Here is a 27573-nt window from a genome sequence, read left to right on the forward strand (position 1 = left end):
AAGCATTTAAAGGGACTTTGATCCCTTTAAATACCCAGTTTCTCTTAGCTTAGAGAAGTGATTTAAAGAGAGAAATGCCGTATCCAAGCCAGCTGATGGGGTGGTGAGGGCTTCCAGAGCCATACAATATGTGTGAAAGAGCTGCAGTTTGGCCACCCCTGGCATAACCAGAGGAAAAGAGAGCCAGTTTGGTGTAGTGGTTAAGTGCACGGACTCTTATCTGGGAGAATCGGGTTTGTTTCCCCACTCCTCCACTTGCACTTTCTGGAATGGCCTTGGGTCAGCCATAACTCTCACAGAGGTTTTCCTTGAAAAGGCAGCCTCTGGGAGAGCTCTCTCAGCCCCACAGGGTTTCTGTTGTGGGGGAAGGAGATAAAGGAGATTGTAAGCCACCCTAAGAGTCTGATTCAGAGAGAAAGGCAGGGTATAAATCTATGGTCTTCTTCTTCTTTAAGTTCAGATGTTCAGCAGTCCTGAAAATCCCAAATAGGGATTTGGGATTTTGAGGGTTTGGCCATTTTGGATAGCTGAAATTAAGCCCCAATCAACAACTGGCTTAAAAATATACAAAAAAAATACCTGTAAGGCAAAAAATGTGGGTGTTTTTTTTTGGGGGGGGGTGTTTATGCCAGGGGGGCCAAACTGCAGCTCAGAAGCCACATATGGCTCTTTCACACCAATTGTATGGCTCTCAAAGCCCCATCACCCCATAAGCTGGCTTGGAGAAGGCATTTGCCTCTTTAAATCACTTCTCTAAGCTAAGATGGGTGGAAAGAAAGCAGCTTGGAGAGTGCATTTAAAGTTGCTTTCTTTCCACCTCTCCCTCACTCCTTCATCTATTTGTCTTCCTTCCTTCCTCCCTGTCTTTTGGCTCTCAGATATCTGACATTCATTTCTTGCGGCTCTCAAATAGCTGATATTTATTCTACATGACTCTCAAACGTTAAGCAAGTTTGGCCACCCCTGGTTTATGCCAAATGCACACCCCTACTGTCATCTGGAGATCCGCTGCATTCTGGGAGGTCTCCAGCTCCCACCTTGAGGCTAGCAACTCTATTTGCAACTTAATCTTGGACAAAAAACTGTGGAGTAAACCAGCTCTAATTCATGATCGGGTGAACAAGCTCCCAGCCTTTTCTGCTCTAACCACCAGGGACCTATTAGCCAATGAACCCACACCTGCCTGCTCCAAATTATATATCCTTTCTACCGGAACCCACCTTTCTTTTATTTCCCTGCCAGCTCTCCTGCCTCCATGCTAAGTTCTGGCCCTCCCTTGAACCCAGGGACAATAGGCACTACAAGGGAATGCCCGACTAAGTGGTCTCAATTAATGCCCAGTTAACTGGCAGCCAATGGGCCCCTGCGGGGGTCCCACTCATTACCGGTGCCATTCCTTAATCCCTCCTGCTTATAAAAGCATCAAGGGCCGGCTCTTTTTGATTCTGGCACATCTTTTTTTTTTTTAAAAAAAAAAAATAAAAATAAAAAACGGATTTAACCATCGGCTCGGGGGAAATTTAATAAGATTTAAACATCCTTATTTCATTCTCTTAATGCTTGGCTTAGGTTGGGGATTAGCCGCTGACAAAGAAAATAAACTGCCATAATAATGATACAAGGCCAGGATCCGATATAATTAAACTGAGCCTCACGTATCAATCATAAAGAGCAGGAGGCATGTAAATCAGGCGCCTATTATAACCACCTGCCCTCGCTTCTCCCCCCCACCCCGCTTTATTACAAGATTTCCAGGCTGGCTCGTTAAGGTCATAAAATATTTAGCAGGCGCTAACGAGGAACAAGCAGATTCTCACCACCTACCCCCCCATCCGCACCTCGTCCGGTGACTCACATGTGTTTTTCGGGGAGGGGGGGGGAACGGAGCCAGCATGGGGTCCAAACGAGAGTGGACTGCATCAGAGATGGAGGAGAAAATTTTGGCTCTCTTTCAGCTCCGGGCAAATAGCCAGAGGCTTCCATTTCATGCACCAAAATCTAGATTAGTCTTGTTTTAGATTAGGTTGCGATTGCGGTTTTGGAAAGATTAGGCTGAAGAACGGCCAGGTAAACCCAGGGCAGGATTAACCGCATGCTGGATCTGGGTTGCAGCCCAGGCTGTTACCTACTTTTGGGCCTCTGTACTGGCCTGACCTAGATGGCCCAGTATAGCCCCATTTCCAGAGGTCTTGGAAGAAAGAGGGACGGTGGCTCAGTGGTAGAGCATCTGCTTGGGAAGCAGAAGGTCCCAGGTTCAATCCCTGGCATCTCCAAAAAAGGCAAATAGGTGTGAAAAAACCTCAGCTTGAGACCCTGGAGAGCCGCTGCCAGTCTGAGAAGACAATACTGACTTTGATGGACCGAGGGTCTGATTCAGTATAAGGTAGCTTCATATGTTCATAAAGCAGGGATGGATCTGGTTAGCACTTAGATGGGAGACCACCAAGAAAGTCTAAGGTCCCTTCGTAGGAACTTCACAAATATCTCCCCCCCTCCCCAATGATCCCTGCTCCATGCCCAGTAGATGGCAAAAACCTCCAGGATCCCTTGCCAAACTGGGCTGGAGAAAAAAATGCCTGACCAACCCCATAGTGGCAATGAGCATTTTCCTGGGCTTGTAAGAAAGGGTCACTGAAGAATTAAAAACCGATGCAACCCTTCCTGCCCTCCCTCTCATGATCTGCCTAATTCACAGAACGAGCATTGCTCTCAGATGGCCTGAGAAGTGATCTTCAAGTATTTGAAAGGCTGTCATATAAAGGATGGTGCAGAGTTGTTTTCTGTTGCCCCAGAAGGTCGGACCAGAACTAATGGATTAGTATATACACACACACACACATATATATACACACACACTGTGGCTAATAACCACTGATGGACCTCTGCTCCATATTTTTATCTAACCCCCTCTTGAAGCTGGCTATGCTTGTAGCTGCCACCACCTCCTGTGGCAGTGAATTCCACATGTTAATCACCCTTTGGGTGGAGAAATACCTCCTTTTATCCATTCTAACCCGACTGCTCAGGGTTAAAATTAAATTAAAAGAATTTCCAGCTAAACAGTAGGAAGGACTTCCTGACAGAGCAGTTAAGAACATAAGAGAAGCCATGTTGGATCAGGCCAATGGCCCATCCAGTCCAACACTGTGTCACACAGAGGCCAAAAAAATTATATATATATATATAACACATAATATAATATATAATATATATATATTATATACATATAATATATATATATTAGCCACACACGCTGTGGCTAATAGCCACTGATGGACCTCTGCTCCATATTTTTATCTAAACCCCTCTTGAAGGTGGCCACGCTTGTGGCCGCCACCACCTCCTGTGGCAGTGAATTCCACATGTTAATCAGTTCCTCAGCGGAAGAGGCTTCCTCGGGAGGTGGTGGGCTCTCCTTCCTTGGAGGTTTTTAAACAGAGTCTAGATGGCCATCTGAGAGCAATGTTCATTCTGTGAATGAGGCAGATCATGAGAAGGAGGGCAGGAAGGGTTACATCGTTTTTTAAATTCTTTAGTGACCCTTTCTTACAAGCCTAGGAAAATGCTCTTCTCAGCTGTCTCCTCTCCAGGCTAAACATCCCCAGCTCCTTCAACCTTTCCTTATAGGACTTGATCTCCAGACCCCTCAGTGTCTCCGTTGCCCTCCTCTGAACACGCTCCAGCTTGTCTATATCCTTCCTAAGCTGTGCTGCCCAAAACTGAACAGAATACTCCAGGTGAGGTCTAACTAAGGTCAAGCCAAGGTATACCTGCCAACAAATTGTGCTAATGGCTCTGGAGGAGGTGTTAATAGAATATTTTGTTAAGATATGATAAGGTTTTGTTTACAGAGGGAACTATCTCAGCTGTAAGGGTGGGCCATGACATAGGCTGATAGGAGTGGTTATTTTTTTGACGAGTGAAAACAGGATTTATTCCAGAAGGCTTCTGGAGCTAAATGACTGCATATATAAATATTGCAACTTCACGCTAGAGTGCTTGCATTACTGGTTCTATAGGCCATTTGATGATCCATGATATTTTCTAAAAATCATGTGATATTCTTTTCATTATGCATTGTGGTTTTAAGCTTCCTGGGAGCCTCTTCAAGGATCCACATGGATTAAAAAGAAAAATACAGATGTCTTTAACAGATGCAAATGCGTTTAATAAGGAGACTTCTGGGAGAAGGGTTTCCCCCTCTAAAACCTCCTCACTATATACAAAAAGACCATTAAAATAAAGAAGGAAAACAACAGAGAAACCAATACACCCTGTGGCTTTGGATTGAGAAGTTTCTTGTAGGACTGCTGTTGTGTATGTGGACTCATGTCTATGTTCCTTTGCCAGTAGTAGAAGAAGATGATATTGGATTTATATCCCGCCCTCCACTCGAATCTCGGAGTCTCAGAGCAGCTCACAATCTCCTTTACCTCCCCCCCCACCACAACAGACAACCTGTGAGGAGGGTGGGGCTGAGAGTACTCTCACGGCAGCTGCCCTTTCAAAGACAACCTCTGCCAGAGCTATGGCTAACCCAAGACCATTCCAGCAGGTGCAAGTGGAGGAGTGGGGAATCAAACCTGGTTCTCCCAGATAAGAGTCCGCACACTTAACCACTACGCCAAACTGGCTCTCTCCTGGCTGGCTCCTTGGAGCCTTGAGGACTGAGCTTGGGGACTCAAGAACAATGGGCAGTAGGATCCAAATCCCTGCTGCCCTGGTCCAATCAGAAGCCCTCTGCTGGTTCAAACAATCCAATGGAGCTCTAGCGCGGGAACCCAGGACTGTGTAAAGTTGGCCCCATTCAGTAGTCTTCTAGTTCAGCGGTTACCATGCTGTAACTTAATAAAGAGCAATGATCACTGCAACCTCGTCTCCTCAATGCTTCGAACCCACTATATTATAAGTGCTGAAAACTCCCACACAAAGATTTCCTCTGCCCCCTCCCAAACCATGCAGATGTCAAAAGAAAGCACGTCACGTGAACAACCCACTCTACTGCTGTCTTCCCCCTGACTAATGCCGCTGGAGTTCTGTGCCCTTCTCTTGGCAGCTCAGAATTCCCATCGCTCAAACAACCAGGATTGCACAGCTTCTGTGGAGTCTGAAAAATTAACCTATTGGGAGCACGTACTTCAGTCTTATTCAGTTATGTTTTGACTTCAGTGAACAATACTATTTTAAAGTGAAAAAATATTCATCAATCCTGTACAGAGAGCCAGTTTGGTGTAGAGAGCCAGTCTGGTGTAGTGGTTAAGTGTGCGGACTCTTATCTGGGAGAACCGGGTTTGATTCCCCACTCCTCCACTTGCACCTGCTGAGATGGCCTTGGGTCAGCCATAGCTCTGGCAGAGGTTGTCCTTGAAAGGGCAACTGCTGTGAGAGCCCTCTCAGCCCCACCCACCTCACAGGGTGTCTGTTGTGGGAGAGGAAGATAAAGGAGATTATGAGCCACTCTGAGATTCGGAGTGGAGGGTGGGAAATAAATCCAATAACATCATCTTCTTCTTCTTCTTTGCGTATGTGTGAGTGTATGTCTGTGTGTGCCTGGAAGTCATGGAGACCGCTGGTGACTGACCCTTACTGGGGGCCTGGAAGATATTCAGGAAGGTGGATGAATAAAGCCCGCCTTCACCTCCTAGCTACTGGTATTCCAAGAGGGTCTCCCATCCAAGTACTTGTTAAAGTCAACCCTGCGTAGCTTCCAAGATCTGATGAGATCAGGCTTGCCTGGCTATCCAAGTCAGGGCCTCTACAGATGTTTTTTACAAGTCAATTTAGAACCTTTGGGAGAAATAGGAGCTCCCCCCTGGAAATCTCTCGGCTGTTGCTTCTGATTATTGACCTAATTTTGAATCAAACTGAGCTTGGCCTTTTTAATTTAGGGGGGAAACGTAGCTGAGTATGTTGGGGGCAGGGGGACAGGGCAGAAATGGATAGAATTATGCATGGATGGCCCAGGCTAGCATGTTCTCATAGCTCTTGGAAGCTAAGTGGGGTTGGCCCTGGTTAATACTTGGCTGGGAGATCACCAGGATTGCTATGAAGAGGCAGGACAATGGCAAAACACAAGGGTGGCCAAACTGTGGCTCGGGAGCCACATGTGGCTCTTTCACACGTATTGTGTGGCTCTCAAAGCTCCCACTGCCCCATCAGCCATCATTTCTCTCTTTTAATCACTTCTCCAAGTCAGCCAGCGGCTTGGAGAACGCATTTAAAGTTGCTTTCTTTCCACCTCTCTATGTTTTCCTCCCTCCCTTCCTTTCTGTCTTGCAGCTCTCAAACATCTGACATTCATTTCTTGCTGCTCTCAAACATCAGACATTTATTCTGTGTGGCTCTCACATTAAGCAAGCCTGGCCACCCCTGGCAAAACACCTTTGTTCATCTCTTGCCTTGAAAACTCAACAAAAGCCACCATGTTGGTTGTGATTGGATAGCACTTTCCACCACTGCGCGTTGGATGAAGACAGTGGATAGAGAGAGCCCCCTTGCTTCATTCTCCCGTAATACCAGAACTCAGTCACCCAATAAAACTGATAGACATTCAATTCAGGATAAGCCATAATTATCTTTGCACAATTATCTTATGGGGCTCACAGCTGCAAGAAGATAGTGTTGGCCACTAACCAAGATGACATTAAAGGGAACTAGACAAATTCATGCAGGATGAGAAGTCTGTCAACAGCTATCAATCATCATGTATCAATGGAGCCTCCATGTTCAGAGGCAGTGTACCTCTGAATACTACTCACTAAGGGACAAACAACAAGGAAGGCTTTCTAGAGCTATCTGGTTGGCCTCAGCGGTAAACAGGACTTGACGTAGCTTCAGTCTGATTTAGTAGGGCTCTTTCTATGATTTTAGTATTTGTATTGTTTTGATTTTGGTACACAACCCAATGGACATCTGCAGCCACAGGATTTTAAAAATGCACACACACACACGTTTGCTAAGTCATTGCCTCTAATATTTGCTATTTTTTCAGTGTCTCTTTTTAGATTACAAGTTTGAGAGCAGACACAGTTCTTGGCAGGTTTTATTCACTGCCTGATGGTGGAAGGAAACAGACGCCTGGGTAGAAGAGAGGTAGAGATGTGCAGGGCATTTAGACACTATCCCAGAATCCTTGCACCTTCCCAAGAGCCTCTGGGGCTCAAACTTTGTTGGTGCAGACACCTGGACAATAGGGAGATGGTCTGGCCACTGCTCACCTGGTACCAAGACAAAGCCAAGATAGTGGCCCTGGCACTCAGTTACTGGACTCCAGAAAACTTCCTTATTGATGTCTAGGGCTGGATACATGCCCATGGGCAGGATGGATATAGACTTGCCAAACTCCAAAAGGGGTGGCAGAGGTCTCCTGCAACTAATCTCCAAACTACAGAGCTCAATTTCCCTGGAGGAAATGGCAGCTTTGGCAGCTATACTCTATGGCATTATACACAGCTAAGATCTTTCCTCTCCTTAAACCCTGTCCCACTAGGATTCACCCTTCCCAATCTCCAGGAATTTCCAAACCCAGAGATGGCAACCCTAGATGGAAGACAGAAGTGAAAACACTGAAGCAGGGCTTTTTTTTTTTAGCAGGAACGTACAAGAACTCAGTTCTGGCTGCCTTTGCATCAGGGGGTGTGACCTAATACGCAAATGAGTTCCTGCTGGGCTTTTTCTACCAAAAAATCCCTGGACTGAAGTGACCTTGCACTAGGAGTAGTCCTGTCTGAGCAATACTGACCTACTTAACAGGACTGTTCTAAGGATTACTGAGGGCCCAATTAGGTGAGATGTGGAGAGACTGGTGACTGCATCCCTCCACACTGCTTTTTAAAATAAAAGCAGCTGTTTGGGGGGGGGGGACTCAGTTTGGAGAGGCAACACGGGAAACAGTCTTTAAAAACTCCCCTCCCCGTAAGATTTGCCTGATGCAAACTGCTTCCCCCTCTTCCGAGAACTCCCCCCCACCATGCAAAGCAGCCAGTAGTGGGAGGGGGGAACATTTGCATTAGGCAAATGATTGTTTGGGGGGGGGGGGAGAATGTAACCTCCAGCTCTGCAGCCCTGATTGGAATCAGATCCTCTCGCGGATCTTCCAACCTCCTGTCTAGTTTCACCCTGAGATAATGCTTTGAAATGCTAAGCATTTAACGTGGTTCTCTTTTCCAGCTGCAGATAGAAAAAGCGGGCCTACTGGCTCCGATGGAAAAGAATCGGCAGCAGCTCCCCAATCCATGACTAACACAATTATGAAAAGCGAGCATATGCATGCAAATTAGTTTCATTTGCATAATTCACCCAGGCTGAAGACGGCTCTCGGAGTGACGTGTATTACTCTCGTTACGGGCGCTATCCAACTGGTGCTTATCACAGTACCTACGGAGGCAAGTCTGTTGCTGTGGCTCTGGGACCTGGGGGGACAGTGCTAGCTTCTTCGCAGGTTCAGGCCCAACATCACCACCTAAAAGGACCAGGTGATGTGAAAGACCTCAACCAGAGACCCTGCAGCACGGGTGACCAAACCACGCAGAATAAATGTCAGATGTTTGAGAGCAGCAAGAAATGAATGTCAGATGTTTGAGAGCCGCAAGACAGGAAGGAAGGGAGGGAGGGAGGAAAACAGATGGGGGGAGAGAGAGAGCAACTTTAAATGCATTCTCCAAGCCGCTGGGTGACGGAGAAGTGATTAAAAGAGAGAAATGCCTTCTCCAAGCCGGCTGATGGTTCAGTGGGAGCTTTGAGAGCCACATAATATGTATGAAAGAGTCTCACGTGGCTCCCGGGCCACAGTGTGGCCACCCCTGCCATAAAGAGTGGCTGCCAGTCTGAGCAGACAAGACTGACCTTGATGGAGCAGGGATCTCAGTACAGGGCATGACACACAAATGATACTGCCTCGTACTGAATCAGACCCTCGGTCCACCAATGTCAGTCTTGTCTACTCAGACTGTCAGCCACTCTCCAGGGTCTCAGGCAGAGGCCTTTCACATCATCTCCTTCCTGGTCCTTTTAACTGGAGATGCTGGGGACTGAACCCGGTGCCAAGCAGATGATCTACCCCTGAGCCGCAGTTAGGTTTGCCAGGTCCAGTTAAAAAACTGTCTGGGGACTTTGGGAGTGGATCCAGGAGCAAGGTTGTGACAAGCATAACTGAACTCCAAAGGGGGCACTGGCGATCACATTTAAAGGGACTGCACACCTTTTAAATGCCTTCCCTGCATTGGAAGGATAGGGGAACCTTCTTTTGGGGCACATAAATTTGGACTCCCTGGTCTAATTTTTTTTAAACTTGGAGGGTGTTTTGAGGAGAGGCACAGGATGCTATGCTGAAAATGTGGTGCCTCCACCTCAAAAAACAGCTCCCGCAGAGCGCCCCAGACACCACAGATCAATTCTCCATTATACCCTATGGGAATCGGTCTCCATAGGGGATAATGGAGAGGCCAGCAGTCATTTCCTCCCCCCCCGCATTCTGATGACCCTGAAGTGGGGGGGAGGGCCTCCAAACTGGGGGATCCCCTGCCCCTATCTGGGGACTGGCAGCCTTAGACACAATCCTTCCCTTTCGGCTTTGTGTGCTTTCATAGTATACCTCGGTAGCCAGAATAAATCCGTAGAGTTCCCTCTCTGTATCCCCGTGCCTCCACCTCCCTCTGTTGATTCTTGTGTCATATTTTAGATGGAAAGATCCTTAGGGCAGGGTCTCTTTGTATTTTACGAAGCCCCCCCCCCCCCCGCACACATTGCTAGCGCTCTTTACACAGTCATTCTCTTCCTCCTTCTAAGAATAACCCCCCTTGCCCTGTCCTCCCAGTGGGGAAAAAAGGAGTTTGCAGGCCAAGTGGTTGCTAATGATAGCTCCCTCCGGGTGCCTTCTGGAGAGGTTCAAAGATGTCTCATTTCAGGCTTTTTCCCATGCAGGTGTTGGAATAAGTGCCCCGAAGCTCCCATGCAGCAGCAGTCCTCACAAAACCGTGCATGACGATCTCCCCCGTGCAGAGGGGATTAGCGGTGTTGGGCTGGCAGGGCATGAGGTAAGAGTCCTGCTGACTCTGGCAAGACAAAACCCCGTGGAGCTGGTTTTAGCTTTTGCATCCCGCCGTCAACATGCTCCTCGGGTAATAAAGGCATCAGAGTGCCGTCGCTGAGCCGCTGGAAAGCAACTGCCGGTATACGGCCTCTGCAGCACGTCCCGAGCTCGGGATTTGATGGACACCTCTTTTTCCCTCAGGTAACAAGACGCCCCTTACATTACATGGCCCGACATGTGGATGCAATGCCCTTGGCTCATGGACCGTTTCCTTTGGGGGCCTCAAATAAGCAGCTGACCCCCAGCCTAGGGTTGCCCAAGTGGCTTCAACAGCTGTGATCCAGAAACAGCTGGGCCGGTCTTGCTGGATAAGCAGGTCTCTCCACGGCTCAAGCCAGCCGACGGTGCCAATTCCCTCTCCGCGCTCCGATCAGCAGCATTTGGGAGGCCATTCATCAGAAGGGCAATTTGGCTCCCGCTGTGCCTATGGGACCACAGTTAGCTGGCAGAGTGTGCAAAGCATATACTGCTTTGCCGGGCTCAGAACAGCTCTCCTGGGTCCCAGGAAGATAAAGGTCCCTCCCAACACCTGCTAACTGAGACGGGCAGGGGACTGAAGCTGGGGCCTTCTGCATGCAATGAAGGGGCTCTGTTGGGATCCTCGGCCCCTCCTCCTGTTAAACGGCACTGGGCACGCCGCAGCCCCCTTTGCCAAGAGAACAGGCCTTTTCTCGCTCCATTAGAGCAGCTTCTCTGCCCATGCCAAGAAGCACTACTCCGTTGGCCTAATCTTGACTGTATGCCCAGTGCACTATCTGGAAATTAATCCCCAGCTTTGCCCATATAAAGACCAGCACATCTCCTGCCCTGAGTACTCTGATTAGTGCTGCAGACAGAGCTGAAAGAACGGATGGTGTTTCCCTTTGCAAAAGGAAGGTTGGCCATTTCCTCCTTGGCCTCAGGCAGCCCTGGTGTCCACCCCCAGCTCCATCAGCCCCTTCCCCCTGGAAACAAAAGCCCAGAGACTGTACCATCCAGCACTGGGGGCCACATGCATGCCCAAGGATCTGTAATATCCTTAAAACCATATATTTGTGATGAATTTTCACTGCAGGAGGCTTCGAAAGCCAAACTTGGAAGGCACAAATAGAATGCACAACCAAACAGCTAAAATAATCAATCTTATGGAAGCCGGCGCAGTCTCGCCCAATTAAAATCAGCAAAATGGCTCATCCGTTCCATTTTAGGACTAGGACAAACTGCAGATGGCAAAGACTCTCCTGTTGTGAAAAATGGGATATTGTGCATCATGAAAGGGCGCAGAAAAGCAACCAAAACCTGATCAGGGGGCTAGAGCACAGTCCCTAGGAAGATCAGGTTAAAATGCTTTGGGCAGTTTAGCTAAGGGAAAAAAAGTGACTAAGGGGAGACGCCACAGAGGTCTATAAAATTATGCATGGTGTGGAGAGAGTGGACAGAGAGCAACTCTTCTTCCTCTCCAAGAATACTGGAACCAAGGACCATCCACTGAACCTAGGGAGTGGGAAATTCATACAGAGCATAGTGAAACTGTGGCACTCGCTGCCACAGGATGCGGTGATGGCCACCAATCTGGAAGGCTTTAAAAGGGGAGTGGACAACTTCATGGAGGACGGGGCTATTGGTGGCCACTAGTCCTGGTTGCTCCTGGTCAGGATGGAGATCTCCCTCCAGCACCAGAGGCAGCCTGCCTCCTTGCATCAGATGCTGGGAACATAAGAACATAAGAGAAGCCATGTTGGATCAGGCCAACGGCCCATCAAGTCCAACACTCTGTGTCACACAGTGGCAAAACATTTTATATACACACATACACTGTGGCTAATAGCCACTGATGGACCTGTGCTCCATATTTTTATCTAAACCCTTCTTGAAGGTGGGAGAGCATGGAAGGGGGGATGCGGCTGCAGCCATTCTGCTCATGGGCTCCATAGAGGGAGCTGGCTGGCCATTGTGTGAATAGAATGCTGGACTTCATGGACCTCTGGGATGATTCAGCAGGGCTCGTTTTATGTACTTATGTTCAACAGCTTTCCATTGGTCTGCTGTGGAATAGTTTAAAAAAAAAATTAAACCTTTTATTTATTTAGATATTTAGAAAATCTGCTTTTCTCCCTCATAGGGCCCCAGCATTGTTCTCCCCACCCATTTTATCCTCACAACACCAACCCTGTGAGGTATGCTAGAGTAAGAGGGAATGACTGATCCGTGGTCACCCAGCAAGATCTAAACCCAGGTCTCCCCAGCCTTAATGCAGCACTCTAAGCACTACGCTGCACTGCTAAATGAAAAGTTCTGGTGAAAGGGAAAGCTGGGCTTGTAGCTTTGTGACTCTATAGCTGATCCTTGACATTTGAACTTCCCCCCAGTGGCCCAAGATTGGAGGTGCATTGACGGGGGCGGGAGGGAGGGATTTGCTTGGCAGGCAGGAAGTCCCGGGGTCAATTCCAGGCATTTGCACTGAAGGGATCCCAGACAGCAGGTGCGTGAGAAGATCCTTCTTTGGCTGAGGTCTTTCCGAGCTGCTGTCAGTAACAAGGCACCCTTAACACTGATGGGTGCTCTCTGAGGTATGTGCTTGTGCCCATCTGCTTCTTCTCCAAAGCAAAGAACCAAGCCCAGCTTTCTTCCATCTCACTGGAGCAGAGGAAAAACAGGTTGCTTACCTATAACTGATGATCTTTGAGTGGTCACCTGTGCAGTCTACACACTTGGGTTCGTGCCTTTGGTTGAAGTCGGTCTCAGAGAACTCCAATAGCAGTATAGCGTTTCTTTTGGCGGGCTCCTCTCCCGCTCTGAGGAGCAGGCAGGCTGTGAATCACTTCATGTAGGGGTTCTTTTGCAAGTTCATAGCACAGCTTGATAGTGGAGGACACCCACTTGGAGAAGCGTTGCGGTGATACCCTGGCGCCTTGTTGAGGTAGGCCATAAGCCACGAATAGTCTTGGTTCCTTTCTAAATGCAGCTGTCCTTTGTAGATAGAAGGCGAGAGCCCTGCGGACATCCAGAGTGTATAGGGGTTCCTGGACGTTGTCTGTAGGGTTTGGACAGAAAGTTGGCAGTATGGTGGACTGCGATAGATGAAAGGGGGACACAACTTTGGGTAGGAAGGCTGGGTCTGTGCACAGTACTACCTTGTCTTTGTGAAAGACGGTATAGGGTGGATCTGCTCTGAATGCGGACAAGTCACTTGCCCTTTTGGCCGACGTGACAGCCACAAGGAACGCCATCTTCCAGGAGAGGAGTTACAATGAAGCAGTGGCCAGGGGCTCAAAGGGTTTGCCCTTGAGCTGCGTGAGGACCACGGAGGGGCTCCAAGGGGAGAGCAGCGGTTTGATGGAAGGCTTCAGATGTGAGCTTTTCCTTTTAGGAAGGCTTTCGCCAATGGGCGCGAGAAGACTGAGAAGCTGTCAACTAGGACATGGAAAGCTGATATAGCTGATAGGTGGACAGGCTAAGGCCCGAGTTGGCGAGGAACAGTAAGTGTGAGAAGAGCAGCTGCAGTGGGGCCGTGTAAGGATCCTCTTTGGACAATAAGGAGAACATTTCATCGGAAAGGGCTGGAGATGGAGGAGTTGGGACGAAATGGGAGAATGCAGGCAATTCAGAGAATTCTATGGCGTAGCCCACTCTGAAGATAGTGAGGACCCAGACATCTGATGTTATGGACTCCCAAAGACCTTGAAAGGGGGAGAGTCCGGTCCCTAGGAGTGCAGGACGTTCTGGATGGTTGGGGACGTCAAACTGACTGTTTTCCTGTTGGGGAAGGTCGTTTGGACTGGTTGGGCTTCTGCTTTGGGTAGGCAGATCTTGTTGATGAGGAGAATTGTTTCCGCTTCCAGTTGTCGGTAGGTCTCGCAGGGTTGTATTTCTTGTGAGACGACCATTGCCTGGGCCGATAAGGTTTTGAAGCGTTGGGGGTGGCAACACCCAGCCTCTTTGCTTTTCTCCTGCTGTCGTTCACGTTAGAGAGAACCTCATCCGTGGTGGAGTGGAAGAGGCTCTCTCTGTCAAAGGGAAGGTCTTCTACTTTGGTCTTGAGGTCAGGTTGGAGTGTGGCAGACCGTAACCAAGCATGGCGACGAATGGCTATGGAGGTAGCTTGCACTCTGGATGAGCAGGAGACAGCATGCTTCAAAGAATTTATTTGTTGCCAGGAGACCGAAGACATTTCCTGTATGACGGCCGCGGCTTGAGGTTGTGCCGAGTCAGGTAGGCTGACGAACAGTGGGGTAAGGCGACTGGCTAGATTAAAACTGTAGGCCGAGAAGTAAGCCAGATAGGTGTGGAGCTTACTCGTGGTGGTGGTGGTGGAGTATAGCTTCCTACCTGGAGTGTCCAGCTTGTGGCCTTCCCGTTCAGGGGGTGTGGGGTGTCTTGTTGGTTTTGACTTTGAGGCCGAGTGAATTATCATAGAGTTTGGGGCGGGGTGTGAGAACAGGAACTTGGCATCTGTAGACTGGACCCTGTAGAAGGCGTCAAGGCATTTTGGCGTAGATGTAATGGAGGCAGGGGTCTCCCATGCTTCCTTGAGGGTGGCCAGATGGACGGGCAGCATTGGTAGTAGTGTGGCTGGCAGCAGTTGATCTTGAACCACTTTTAGACCGGGTCTGTGACCTCCGGTTTGTCCGTGTTGATCGGGATGTGTAGTGCTTTGGCCATTCTTGTGATCATCTCCAGGTACAGTTTAGCACCTTCAGATGGCAACAGTGGGCTGGGAGGGGTGATGTCATCAGGTTGGTCATGCAGCAATGAGTCATCCACCTCCGAGGGGGAGGATGCTGATGAAGAGGCGTCTGAGGAGCCGTCCTCTGTATCTTTAGGGAGTGAAGCAACTGGGTCCTTTTGTAGGAGGTCACCCGGCATGTAGAAGGGCTCAGGGATGGGTGCAGGTAGCTGTGATGGTGCTCCAGCGGCTGCGGGGATCTTGTTGTTGTGAGGTGGTTGCACAACGACAGGCACCGATGTCACGGGTTTAGTGGGTTCCACAGGCCCAGGGGCGAAGGAATGGCCTCCACGAGCAGCCTGCTTACTCTCTGGGTAATGTCTCCGAAACCAACGTGCATAGGTGTCTGGAGATGGCATTCTTGATGGTGTTGGAGTTGGCGAGCGTCACTTTCGGCAGTAGGGTTGGTGCCTTGAAGTTGAGCAGGACCGATGGTGGCGTCTGCTCCTATGGGATGCTCTAGAGGTTGAGTGTCGGTGCTGTGAAGTGGAGCGAGATTTATGGCGGCTGCCATGAGACCCTCTGGAAATCGAGCGAGACTGGTGTCGGCTTCGATGAGAAGCTTTCGACTTCGAGCGTCAATGCCTCGAGGTCCGGGAGGGTGAGCGACGATGGCGAGAAGCTGAGTGGCTCCGGAAGTGGGACCGTGATCGTGTGCGGTGGGATTTGGAGCGGGAGCGGGGGCGATCCTGGGTGGAACCCATGGAGGTGAGTTGGGAAGCTCGAAGTGTGGTCAGCTGTGTGATAGGGCGTCGCAGGGACTGGCTCAGGAGGGAGAAGTTTGGAACATCTTGGAACCATGCCACTCGTTCCGGGGCTGAAGGCACTTGGGGAGACTTAGACAAAAGTCTAAGCTGAGAGCTGCTTCCGGCGGAGTCGAGGGCTTTGTTCAGTGTCATGGCCGCGGTGATTAGAACATCTGGGTCAAGGGCATCATTATTTGGGATCAGAATGACAGTGGAGGGATCGAGAGGGACGGTGGCTCAGTGATAAAGCATCTTCTTGGTAAGCAGAAGGTCCCATGTTCAATCCCTGGCATCTCCAAAAAAGGGTCCAGGCAAAGAGGTGTGAAAAACATCAGCTTGAGACCCTGGAGAGCCGCTGCCAGTTTGAGTAGACAATACTGACTTTGATGGACCAAGGGTCTAATTCAGTATAAGGCAGCTTCATATGTTCATATGAGAGGAGCCAGTGTGGTTGGCGCCGAAGACGCCGGAGTTGTAGTGGTAAGCGTCGAAGTCAGAGCTGTAGGAGCCATAGAGGGCGCAAGAGGCATGGTGATGGTCGAAGTTTGTGGATGCGATGTCGAAGTCGACGCTGTAGGAGCCGAGGTTGAAGCTATTGAAATTGAAGCCGAGGGTGTCGGAATCATGGTTGACTGTTTGGGGTTTGTTCCTGGGTCTTTCGGTGCCATAGATTGATGCTTCTCCTTTTTGTCAGGCTTATGCTTCCACTTATGGGAAGGAGCCAATGAAGCTGAGTCTCCCTGCTCCATTTGGGGGGGGGGGGAGGTGGCGAGGCCTTCGGTGCGGTAGGTTGGGCCATAAGGGAAAGTCGCAGCAGATGGCTTTGGAGACGTGTGGCTCGGTTCTTTTGTAGGGAGGACGACGATGAAGACGAAGAGACGACGAAAAGAGGACGAAGACACTCAGAAAACGAAGAGATGTAGAGAAGACGCTGAAGAAACGCTGAGAAGCTATCGCAACAAGGACTGGTAAGGGCGGCAGCAAAAAAGAAACTGAGCGGGAGGCAGAGCTCCTCCCCCGCTCTGAGCATGTCCATAGCCTGCCTGCTCCTCAGAGCAGGAGAGGAGCCCGCCAAAAGAGACTCTACGCTGCTATTGGTGTTCTCCAAGACTGGCTTCGACCAAAGGCACGAACCCAAGTGTGTAGACTGCACAGGGACCACGAAGAAGATCTTGGGGGTTCAGAGGAATACAGGAGGCATTACCTTTGAGTCTGAAGAGCGTGTCCATCTGGAAAGATTGTTGGCTTGGAACTTCTGAACATTCACTCTTTCACTCTTTGCTCTCACCTTGTGGCAGCCATTTTGTAACTGTTCCCACTTCCCATGGCAGCCATTTTCTGGGGACTCCCATGATCCTTGCACAAAATTCCAAAAGTGTCCACAAACTCAACAGGATAAGAGACCCCTGAAAATCTAATCCTTGCACGAAATGAGGCCTGAATTACCTTTCTATATTAGACTAAAAGTCTGCAAAGTCTAGGACTCAGAGAGTGATGTAGTTAAGAAAAAAACAGTTTAAAAAGGGGATTAAATATACTCATGGAGGATAAGTCTGTCAATGGCTGCTAGCCATGGTGACTGAGGGGAATTTCCACATTCAGAGGTACTAAGCCGCTGAATCCCAGAGCCAGGAGGCAACATCAGGGGAAGACCTCGGCCTCTGTCTTGTAGTTGGCCATCCAGAGGAACTGGCTGGCTGCTCTGTGAGACAGGACGCTGTACTAGACGGCCCTTCTTATATGGCATCTTGAAGTTCTAAATATATGTGTATTATATGTTGCCAAGTCACTTCTAATTCATGGTGACCCTATGAATGAATGACCTCCAAAACAACCTATCTTTAACTTTCTGGCTTAGGTCTGTCTTACAAATTGCAGGCCTTGGATTGTTCATGGAGTCCATCCCCTCGTCTTGGCTCTCCTTCCTTTTCTCCTGCCTTCCACTTTTCATAGCATTCTCTTGGTGTGTTGGGGATGGGCGGGAGACAACAGCACCATGAGCTTTCAAAACCAGATCCACCATCTCCCTGCCTCACTAGACTGCTTCCCTCTTCCCCCCTCCCCAAAATAGCGCCGGAAACAAAAATTCTAATAATTCCTGTGACTCAGCCTGCCGAGCACACGACTGTCCTCATTTAAATGAGAAAGTACAAATTGGGGTGGGTGGCGAGGGGAGGACTTCAAACATAACGGATGTTGCTGGGAAGAGAGAATTTCCATGTAAGGGGGTGGGAGATAAAAGTGCATGCGGCTGACAATGTCTCCCTCCCCTGCTACATCGGCTTTTGCTGTGCTTCTACAGGCTGGGCAGGTAAGGCTCATTGGGGCTTCCCAGAATGCAGATGGGCGGCAAAGCAGCCATGTGCCATGAGATGGATGCTGTGTGCTCAGCCCAACTTCTGGAACCACTCAGGGGAAAAAGTGAAACTCCCAGATGGATTTGGGCTGGAAATATGTGCGAGTCCAGACCAAATGCCCATGTTTGCGCTATGCTCTTCAACGGCATGGCTATGACTCAATAGAATTCAGAATTCTATAATAATTACTTTAAGCACTCTCTCTGACTGACCTACCTCACAGACTTGTTGTTGCTAGGAGAAAATTGAGGAAAGGAGAATAAGCTACTTTGGGTCTCCATTGGTGAGTAATAATAATAATAATTCATTTGTATATCACTGTCATGATCCTAGGCCCCAGCAAAGCCTATATCAGAGTGGCTATGGGGCCTACATTTCCCAGGATCCCTTCTGTCCTGATTGGGTGAGCAGCAGTTTTGGAGGGAAATCAGAGGGGAGTGGAGTGTAGATCAGACGGGAAGCCCCAACCCAGTAATTCCCAAAAATAGCACCTACGTGTGCTTGCTGAGGTATTTGCTTCTTTTCCAAAGCAAAACCCCAGTGTTCTTGCACCACACTGGAGCAGGTGGGGTTTCAGAATAACCCAGGAGGACCACCTTTGAGGCTGAAGGGACTGCCCACCTACAAATAACAGCTCCAAGCCCAGGCTTGGAACTTCCCAATGCTCACTCATTGCCCTCATATCCCATGGCAGCCATTTTGTGACGGTAGCAGCGTGTGGTAGCAGCCGCTATCCTTTCGCAAAATTCCAAAAACATCCACAAGCTCAACAGGGTTGGGGACCCCTGCAAGTCTAATCTGTGAACCACATGAAACCTGAATTGCCTTTTTATACTATGTATTAAACTAAAGATCTGTTGAGCCAAGGACTCTTCAACAGTGGCAGCTTGAAATTCCAAATATATGTGCGCCATGCGTCATCAAGCTGCTTAAGACTTATGAATTGGTGTTAGTGGAATGTGCTGCTAAGTCACAGCTGACTTATGGTAACCCCACAGGGTTTTCAAGACAAGAGATGTTTAGAGATGGTTTGCCATTGCCTGCGTCACAACCCTGGAATTCCTTGGTGATCCCCCATTCAAATATTAACAGGGCTGGCCCTTCTTAGCTTCTGAGATCGGATGAGATCAGGCTTATCCTCCAAAACAGGGGTGGCCAAAGTTGTTTAATGTAAGAGCCATGTAGAATAAATGACAGATATTTGAGAGCTACAAGACACGAACATCAGATCCTTGAGAGGACGGAAGGTAGGAAGGAAGGAAGGAAAATAGATGGGGAGGGAGGTGGAAAGAAAGCAGCTTTTAAATTTAAAGTCATTCTCTAAGCTGCCAGCTGGCTTGACTTGGAGAAGTGATTTAAAGAGACAAATACTTTCTCCAAGCCAGCTGATGGGGTGGTGGGGGCTTCGAGAGCCACACAATATGCGTGAAAGAACCACAAGAGGCTCCCGAGCCACAGTTTGGCCACCCCTTCTCCAAAACAGCCTATCATTAACAGCCTTGCTCAGGTCTTGCATACTGGGGGTCACGGCTTCCTTTATTGAGTAAATTCATCTCATGCTGGGTCTTCTTTTTTTCCTACTACCTTTTATTGTCTTTTCAATACTTCCACTTACTCCAAAAGGCCCACCAGATCCTCCAACTTACCCAAAGGAACTGGAGGGACCACTGGATCGATGGGCGAGGGCCGGGCGTTCACGGGGATAGGTGTGGTGGGGCCGTTTACCATGACGTGGCCTGGAGGAGGGGAAAGGTCAAGTTACAAGCTGGCACATGGGAAAAGGCACTTAATGGCCACCGACACAGGACTCCTGCCCCCTCCCATCTTCTTGCCACGCACCCAGGTAGTGGAGAAGCTTCTGGGCTCGGTTCTGGCCAGGTCGCAAATTGAAAAGGTCGGGGTTCTCATCGATGAACTGGGTGTCCACGGTTCCCCGGAGGAACTGGTCGTTGCCAAGCACGTTCTGCAGGAAGGGGATGTTGGTCTGCAAGGAAGAAGGAGACCAGAGTGAGGCCGGGAGGATGCCTTCCGTATCAGAGTTTTACAATATGCAAGGAATCTTCTGGGCCTGCCAGCCACACAGCACACTGCTCTGCAAGATCTGCCCCAAATACAGCCAATGGAGCGCTTTGTCTCCAACAGCAATTAGCTGGATATCCTTAAAACTTCAGAAGCAGAATGAAAAAACATCAGAGGAGCCCTATGAAATCAGACCCGTAGTGTACTTGGCTGAGCATCCTTTCTGGCAAGCGTACGAAGCAGGGCATGCAGACAATCGCTCCTCAGCAACTGGTATCACACCACACTACCTCTGCACCTGGAGGTTCTATCTACCTCTCATAGGTAATAGCTGCGGATAGAATTTTCTTCCTCCGTGAGTGCATCTAATGCCCCTTGAAAGTCATCTTAATCCTCCAGTAGCACCTTAGAACCCAGCAAGATTTCCAGGGCATAAACTTTTGAGTATCAAAGCTCCCTTTGTACCTGATGAAGAGAGTTTTGACTCTTGAGAGTTTATACCTTGGGAATCTTCTTGGTACCTAAGGTGCTACTGGACTTGAATCTTCTTACACTGCAGACTAACATGCCTACCTACCTAGAACTCTCTAAATAAGTCCTTCCTTCCTTTTTGTCTATCCCAAATCCACTTCCTCCAATCCACACACAGGTTCATAAACTCCTACCCTGTTGCCTCTGTCCCCAGCTACTTTCCTCTGAACCAGAGGTGGCCAAACTGTGGCTTGGGAGCCACATGTGGCTCTTTCACACGTATTGTGTGGCTCTCAAAGCCCCCACCGCCCCATCGGCTGGTTTTGAGAAAGCATTTGTCTCTTTAAATCACTTCTCCCAGCCAGCTGGTGGCTTGGAGAATGCATTTAAAGTTAAAGTTGCTTTCTTTCCACCTCACCTTTCCTCCCCCCATCTATTTCCTTCCTTCCTTCCTTCCTTCCTTCCTTCCTTCCTTCCTTCCTTCCTGCTCTAAAACATCTGATGTTTATTCCATGTGGCTCTTAAGTAAGTTTGGCCTTTCCTGCTCTAAACAAAAAGCCCCCAAACTCTACTGAGTCTCATAGGGAAGTTATTCTACCTCCCCCCCCCCAGACATTTTGGCTGCCCTCTCCACCCTTATATTCACACAGATTACTACACCCACCTAGCATGAAAAACAGGCATACACGGCTTCCGATATCCTGCCAGACCTCTGGTCTATCGAGCTCAGTATCATCCGCTCTGGCTGCCCATCAGTCACCAAGGTCTCAAATGGAGATTAGCATTTTCCAATCTTGCCTCTTGGGATGCTTTATCTGACGCCCAGGATTGATCTCAGAGCCTTCTACACATTAAGTGCATTCACTGCTGACCCACAGGAATCCCAAACCTGCTTTTATCCATACAGCTGTTTTAACAACTTAAACCTGGCCCATCTCTTCCTCCTGGTGTGCCTACATGCTGTTTTAAGTCTACACGCACAAACATATCTCACAAAAGAAGCTTTGACTCGCGAAAGCTTATATCTTAAAAAAACTTGTTAGACTCGGTAAGGTGCAACTGGACTTTGCCAAACGTAGCGGGTGAATGGGGTAAGCCCATTCACTGATGTCTGTGTCGCCCAGGGGACAGTGGCCTGGGAGTGATAGGCTCTGGCAAGGTTGGTTCCAAGGGGCCCCTTGTCTGCCCATCGCCAGGCCCCCATCATACCTTTCTGCCCCTTCCACCTGTGTGTCCCACCTTCTACTGCTTGTAAGCCCTCCCACTGCCCATGGTCAGTTGTCTGAACCTCTTGTACACCTTTTCCCCAATTGCACAGGCCATTGCGTGCAGAGTTGGCAGTGCTGCTACCATGGCCACCAGCAACATCTCCACTGTGCTCCACATGGCTTTTCCCAGATATCAAACCACTCCTCCTAAACCCTTATCTGGTGACAAACAAATGCATAGAGTGTTTGTTGGCTGACAAATGTTCCTCAATTACAGAGCAACTTGCAGAGTTTTTGGCCCTGCAGTGAATGAGAAAGAAATTAAATATGGAGCCAGGTAATCATGTATCCCTATGTTATCAGAGAGCCCCGTGGCACAGAGCGGTAAAGCTGCAGTACTGCAGTCAAGCTCTCTGCTCACGACCTGAGTTTGATCCCAACGAAAGCTGGGTTCAGGTAGCCGGCTCGAGGTTGACTCAGCCTTCCATCCTTCCGAGGTCGGTGAAATGAGTACCCAGCTTGCTGGAGGGAATGTGTAGATGACTGGGGAAGGCGATGGCAAACCACCCCGTAAGAAGTCTGCCGTGAGAACTTCATGATGCAATGTCACCCCAGAGTCGGAAATAACTGGTACTTGCACAGGGGACTACCTTTACCTTTTTTTATCCCTATGTTGCCTGTGGCGGTGAATTAGTGTGGTCTGTCTTTCCTATTCTGAAGTTTCTTCGAATCTTGTGTTTCTTTTCTATTATAAAGGTTATGTCTGTCTGTCAATGGCTTTTCCCAGAGGCTCTGGGCAGCTGCGGATGTGGGCGGCAAAGCACAGCAAGCAAGCAGAGGAGGAGGGCATGCCGACAGGGGGCAGAGTGGATGTGGGTGGGAGTCAGCTGCAGCGGGCCCCCCTAGGAGCCCTGGCAGTTGCCCCACCAGAGGGCTTGCTGGCGCTGGCCCTCAGCACTGTATTCCCCGACAAGCCTAGATCCTCTGCAGAAGAAGTCACAAAAGCCTTTTCCTTCCACTGCAAGAAATGCCAGGCTGTGTTTCACTGTGATCAGGCAGCCTCAGATGCATTCAGAGGAAGCCTCGGGGGCATTTACGGCGAGATCCACCCCCTCCTTGCTTCCACAGTATCTGACAAGGCGGCTTTTCTCTGTTTCCTTTGCTGGGGATGGATGTTACCGCCCTAAGGAAAAGAACCAGGAACATCTCCCGCAACCACCGGCTTCTAAGGGCCTCCTGCTGTGAACCTGCAGGCTTTCAGTGTCAAGCTCAGCCACCGCCTCTGTTCTTCTTCCTCCCCAGGCGCAGGCCTCTCTGCTGAAATGCAGACTGTTGGAAATGTCTGTTCTTTTCGCCTAAAGGGTGGAAACTGACCAGGAGCTGAGAAACTGGACGGAAATGAAGAAAAGCTCAGTTTGCGCTATGCTTAATAAGGACAGAAGATCAGTGTTTTGGTCTCCCATGGGCAGGACTTCTTCTTTTCGTTATCATGTCACAGCTGACTTACGGCGAGCATGTAGGGTTTTCAAGGCATGAGGCGTTCAGAGGTGGTTTGCCATTGCTTGCCTCCGCATCACGACCCTGGTATTCCTTGGTCTCCCGTCCTCAGACTAACCAGGGCCGACTCTACTTAGCGTCTGAAATTTGTTGAGATCAGGCTAGCTTGGGCTTTCCAGGTCAGGGCAAAGGCTGGACCAGAGCTTTTTTTGTAGCAGGAACTCCTTTGCATATTAGGCCACACAGCCCAATGTAGCCAATCCTCCTGGAGCTTACAGGGCTCTTAGTACAGGGCCTACTGTAAGCTCCAGGGGGATTGGCTGCATCAGGGGTGTGTGGCCTAATATGCAAAAGAGTTCCTGCTATATAAAAAGCCATGGGCTATACAAATTGTATAGAGTCAGACCCAGATGCCCCCCAGCCTGGCTTGGGTACCTTGGAAGCATCCGGCAGCCCATGTTGGACAGACGAGGGCAGATTTGATGGACCTTTGGTTGGATCCCGCTCTGCTCTTGCAGCTTTAATTAACCTGGGCCAAGGGCCCCCTGGGGAGAGCCATGTTATCCTCAGTGCACCTGTCTATGGGCAGGGGGTGGGAAGGAGCTGCTGATACCAGGTGTATGTCAACTGCATTTGTAAATCCTTTTGGATGCTAATATTCCTTTCTACTTTGAGAATGTACATTATTACTTTTTAAATCTGAACAGCGGATTGTGAATTTTTCCCAACATGGTATAATAAAATAAAGCCAAACACTGTAAGAGATGCTGAGGATGTCTGAAAGCGAAAAGTGCAGGCCCCAAATTGAACATGTGACGTTTCCTTATACTGGGTCAGACTTCAGGTTGCCATGTCTGGAGTCTGAGGAGGGCAGGGTTTGGGGAGGGGAGGGGCCTCAGCATGGTACAGTGCTACACAGCCCTCCTTCCAAAGCAGCCTTTTCTCCAGGGGAAGTGATTTCTGTAGCTCAGAGATGAGTCATAAAAGCAGGAGATCGCCAGGCCCCGTCTGGAGGCAACTTTAGTCAGATAGTCCAGCTTTCTTCAATTTTACATTTATGCCCTGCCTTTCTGCCCTTACTCGGGCCACCAAGGTGGCTAACAAATGAAAACATACATAATAAAATGACATTTTAGAACTATTAAAACTAACCAATCCCCCCTGCCCCCAACCCAACTAGGCCAATATTTGACTGGCAGTGGCTTTCCAAACTCACGGGAAGAGAAAGCCCTTTCTGCTGCCTGAAATCCTGGAAATGGAGACTGCCTGCAAGCTAAGTGCTCTACCACTACAGACCTTCACAGAGGCCATGGCTCAGAGGCACGTGGTCCCTGTGAGGTAACCAGGTTCGATCCCCATGACCAAAAACTGAATAACAGCTGACATCTGAGAATACTGCTGGAGCCTATGGAGAGCCTTTGCCAGTCAGAGAAAACTATCTTGCCCCTCACAAAACTACAGTCTGAGCACAGAAGCTGAGGAGGAGTCTCTCTGTGTGGTGAAAAAGACGTGTTTTGCTGCTCCCTCAGGGAAGGCTGTGTGCCGTCCCCTGCCCCTCGACATAATCAGGAGAGGTGAAATGACATACGCAGGAGAGAGGCCATAAAGCTGACTGGGGAGTGTGAGAGGGGAGCTAAAGACAGGCCCACAGGGGGACACCAGCTGCTGGAGCACATCGGAGGGACCACAGGAAGGCTGGCGGAACAGCCCCTCAGGACGCCTTGCTTCCCTGAGGAAGAAGCAGATGGCCCCAAAGGCCTCTGTGGGCCCAAACGCCAGTGGTGCATTTGTGCTGCAGCTGCCTACACCCTTCACGGCCGACAGAAGGGATTTCTGCCTCTTAGGGAGCCCAGAAGGTGCCGTTCACTTCATCTTAAGGAAGTTTTCCTCTAGTGTTTCCTCTGACAGACACCTTGCTTTCTTGGCTATGGCCTTCCACTCAAGAATGAGAGGTCCCTCAGACAAGGCACAGCCAAGAGGGTCCCCCTTTCACTGACTGAGGATCAAAAGGCATGTGAGGCCAGTGATCTGATTTCTTCACATATATCAGGGGTGGCCAACGGTAGCTCTCCAGATGCTTTTTGCCTACAACTCCCATCAGCCCCAGCCACTGGCCATGCTGGCTGGGGCTGATGGGAGTTGTAGGCAAAAAAACATCTGGAGAGCTACCGTTGGCCACCCCTGATATATATTTCTTTTTAACTCTATTTAGTAACAACAACAGTAATACATTATATGAAAAACATCAATAAAAATTATTTCACTGTGAGCAAAACCCCCTAGTAATAACAATAATCAGTGGTATACCATAAGAGAAATACTTGGATCAGTGAGCATTTATGTAATAGCATCATGCAGGATTTGGGTGGCTGGTGAAATCATTTCCGATACTTAAGATTTGATTGCTTAATAACCAGGATGGAGCTGTGTAGTTTAAGGGCCTTTAATAGATTTTCTGTGTAGATTTTTCAAAGAATTTAAAAAAGTGCTCTAACTTGGCCAGGCTAGCCTGATCTCATCAGGTCTTGGGAAGCTAAACAGGGTCGGCCCTGGCTGGTATTTGGACGGGAGACTTCCATGGAATATCAGGGTCATGAAAAAGAAGAAGAAATTGGATTTATATCCCACCCTATACTCTGAATCTCAAAGTCTCAGAGCAGTCACAATACCTTTACCTTCCCTCCCATCCCACATACACAGCAGGCACCCTGTGAGGTAGGTGGGGATGAGAGAGCTCTCCCAGAAGCTGCCCTTTCAAGGACAGCCTCTGCCAGAGCTATGGCTGACCCAAGGCCAATCCAGCAGCTGCAAGTGGAGGAGTGGGGGATCAAACCCGGTTCTCCCAGATGAGTTCGCACACTTAACTAGTACACCAAACTGGCTACCTGATGTAGAGGCAGGAATGGTAAATCACCTCTGAAAACCCTATGGGGTTGACATAAGTCAACTGTGACTTGAGAGCAGTTTCCACCACACACACGCAGGTAGCCAGCCGCCTGTCTGTGACATTAGTTCTGTCAGACGGATTGTCAATAATTTTGAGCTGAGAGGAAATGTCATCCGAGATCAAGAGATCCCAAATCTTAACACACTATTTTTAAAAAAAAATCATAGGGACTTTTTATTTTCCTCAAAATGCTGCAAATAGGAATTTAGCAGCCGCCAAGAGCAATGAAATGAGCTCCCATCTTATTTGTATTGTTTTATGATTAAACATTTCCAGCAAAACTGCAGACATTTTTAATGGGATCTTATATCATGGTGTATTTTTCTAATAGCAAGAGGCAGCCACAGGCAGCGATGGTACAGGGATTAGAATGGGAGCCACAGTGCAGGGGAAGGGTGGGGAGTTCAACCCTTTCCCCTCATGCCTTTTTCCCCAACAGAATTGCATGAACGGGGGGGGGGGGGGGGGGGGGGAAGACAGGCAACATATTGGACCTGTCTTTTTCTCTATTAAGGCTAAGGGCACCTGGGAGGAAAGCAAAAGGCAAAAAAGCTTAACCCTTTGGTGCAGAGCAGTGGAAGAGAACCTGCATTGCATACAGAATCATAGAGTTGGAAGGGACCTCCAGGGTCATCTAGTCTAACCCCCTGCACAATGCAGGAAATTCACAAATACCTCCCCCTAAATTCACAGGATCCACACTGCTGTCAGATGGCTATCTAGCCTCTGTTAAAAAACCTCCAAGGAAGGAGAGCCCACCACCTCCCAAGGAAGCTTGTTCATTGAGGAACCACTCTGACTGTCAGGAAGTTCTTCCTAATGTTAAGCCAGAAACTCTTCTGATTTAATTTCAACCCGTTGGTTCTGGTCTGATTTTCTGGGGCCACAGAAAACAATACTGCAACATCCTCTATATGACAAGCCCTTCAAGATGGTGATCGTATCATCTCTGATCTGAGGTTCAGTCCCAGGTACAAGGATCAGGAAGCAGTGTGGCAAAAGACCCTGCAGAGTTGTTGCCACTCCAAAAAGACCGTACCAGCCTCAACAGACCAACAATCTGAGTCAGTATAAGGTAGCCTCATGTGTTAAATAGTATCTCCCCCATCCGTGATCTCAGCTTCCCTCCCTTTCCAGCTGTTCCTTTTTGCAATATGTTGTGAAACTTGATTCCTGCTCAGAAGAAGAAAATATGAGATTTATATCCTGCCATATACTCTGAATCTCAGAGCCGTCACAATCTCCTTTACCTTCCTCCCCCACAACAGACACCTGTGAGGTAGGTGGGGCTTAGAGAGCTCTCACAGAAGCTGCCCTTTAAAGGACAACTTCTACCAGAGCTATGGCTAACTCAAGGCCATTTCAGCAGCTGCATGTGGGGGAGTGGGGAATCAAACCCGGTTCTCCCAGATAAAAGTCCGCACACTTAACCACTACACCAAACTGGCCTGGTGCTCAGAAATGAGATGTGACTTATGAAAGTTCATACCCCACCAAAAAATTTGTTAGTCTTGTAAGGTGCTACTGGACTCT

At 49.0% G+C, this 27573-nt stretch overlaps 2 protein-coding genes across 3 annotated transcripts in view; both read right to left on the bottom strand.

Moving 5' to 3' along the window:
* LGALS12 (galectin 12) overlaps positions 1-27573 on the bottom strand; it is a 403592-nt gene that overhangs the window by 93444 nt on the left and 282575 nt on the right. The gene's annotated exons all lie outside the window — the stretch shown is intronic.
* PC (pyruvate carboxylase) overlaps positions 1-27573 on the bottom strand; it is a 548480-nt gene that overhangs the window by 32327 nt on the left and 488580 nt on the right. For both annotated transcript variants that reach the window (XM_060253969.1, XM_060253977.1), the window contains exons 11-12: positions 19738-19882; positions 19545-19634 (exon numbers count right to left, since the gene is read on the bottom strand). In XM_060253969.1, coding sequence (XP_060109952.1) covers positions 19545-19634; positions 19738-19882 — 235 coding nt within the window. The remainder of the gene's footprint in view (positions 1-19544; positions 19635-19737; positions 19883-27573) is intronic.

This window comes from Heteronotia binoei, chromosome 1 (assembly GCF_032191835.1).
Source record: "Heteronotia binoei isolate CCM8104 ecotype False Entrance Well chromosome 1, APGP_CSIRO_Hbin_v1, whole genome shotgun sequence".
Taxonomy (NCBI): domain Eukaryota; kingdom Metazoa; phylum Chordata; class Lepidosauria; order Squamata; family Gekkonidae; genus Heteronotia; species Heteronotia binoei.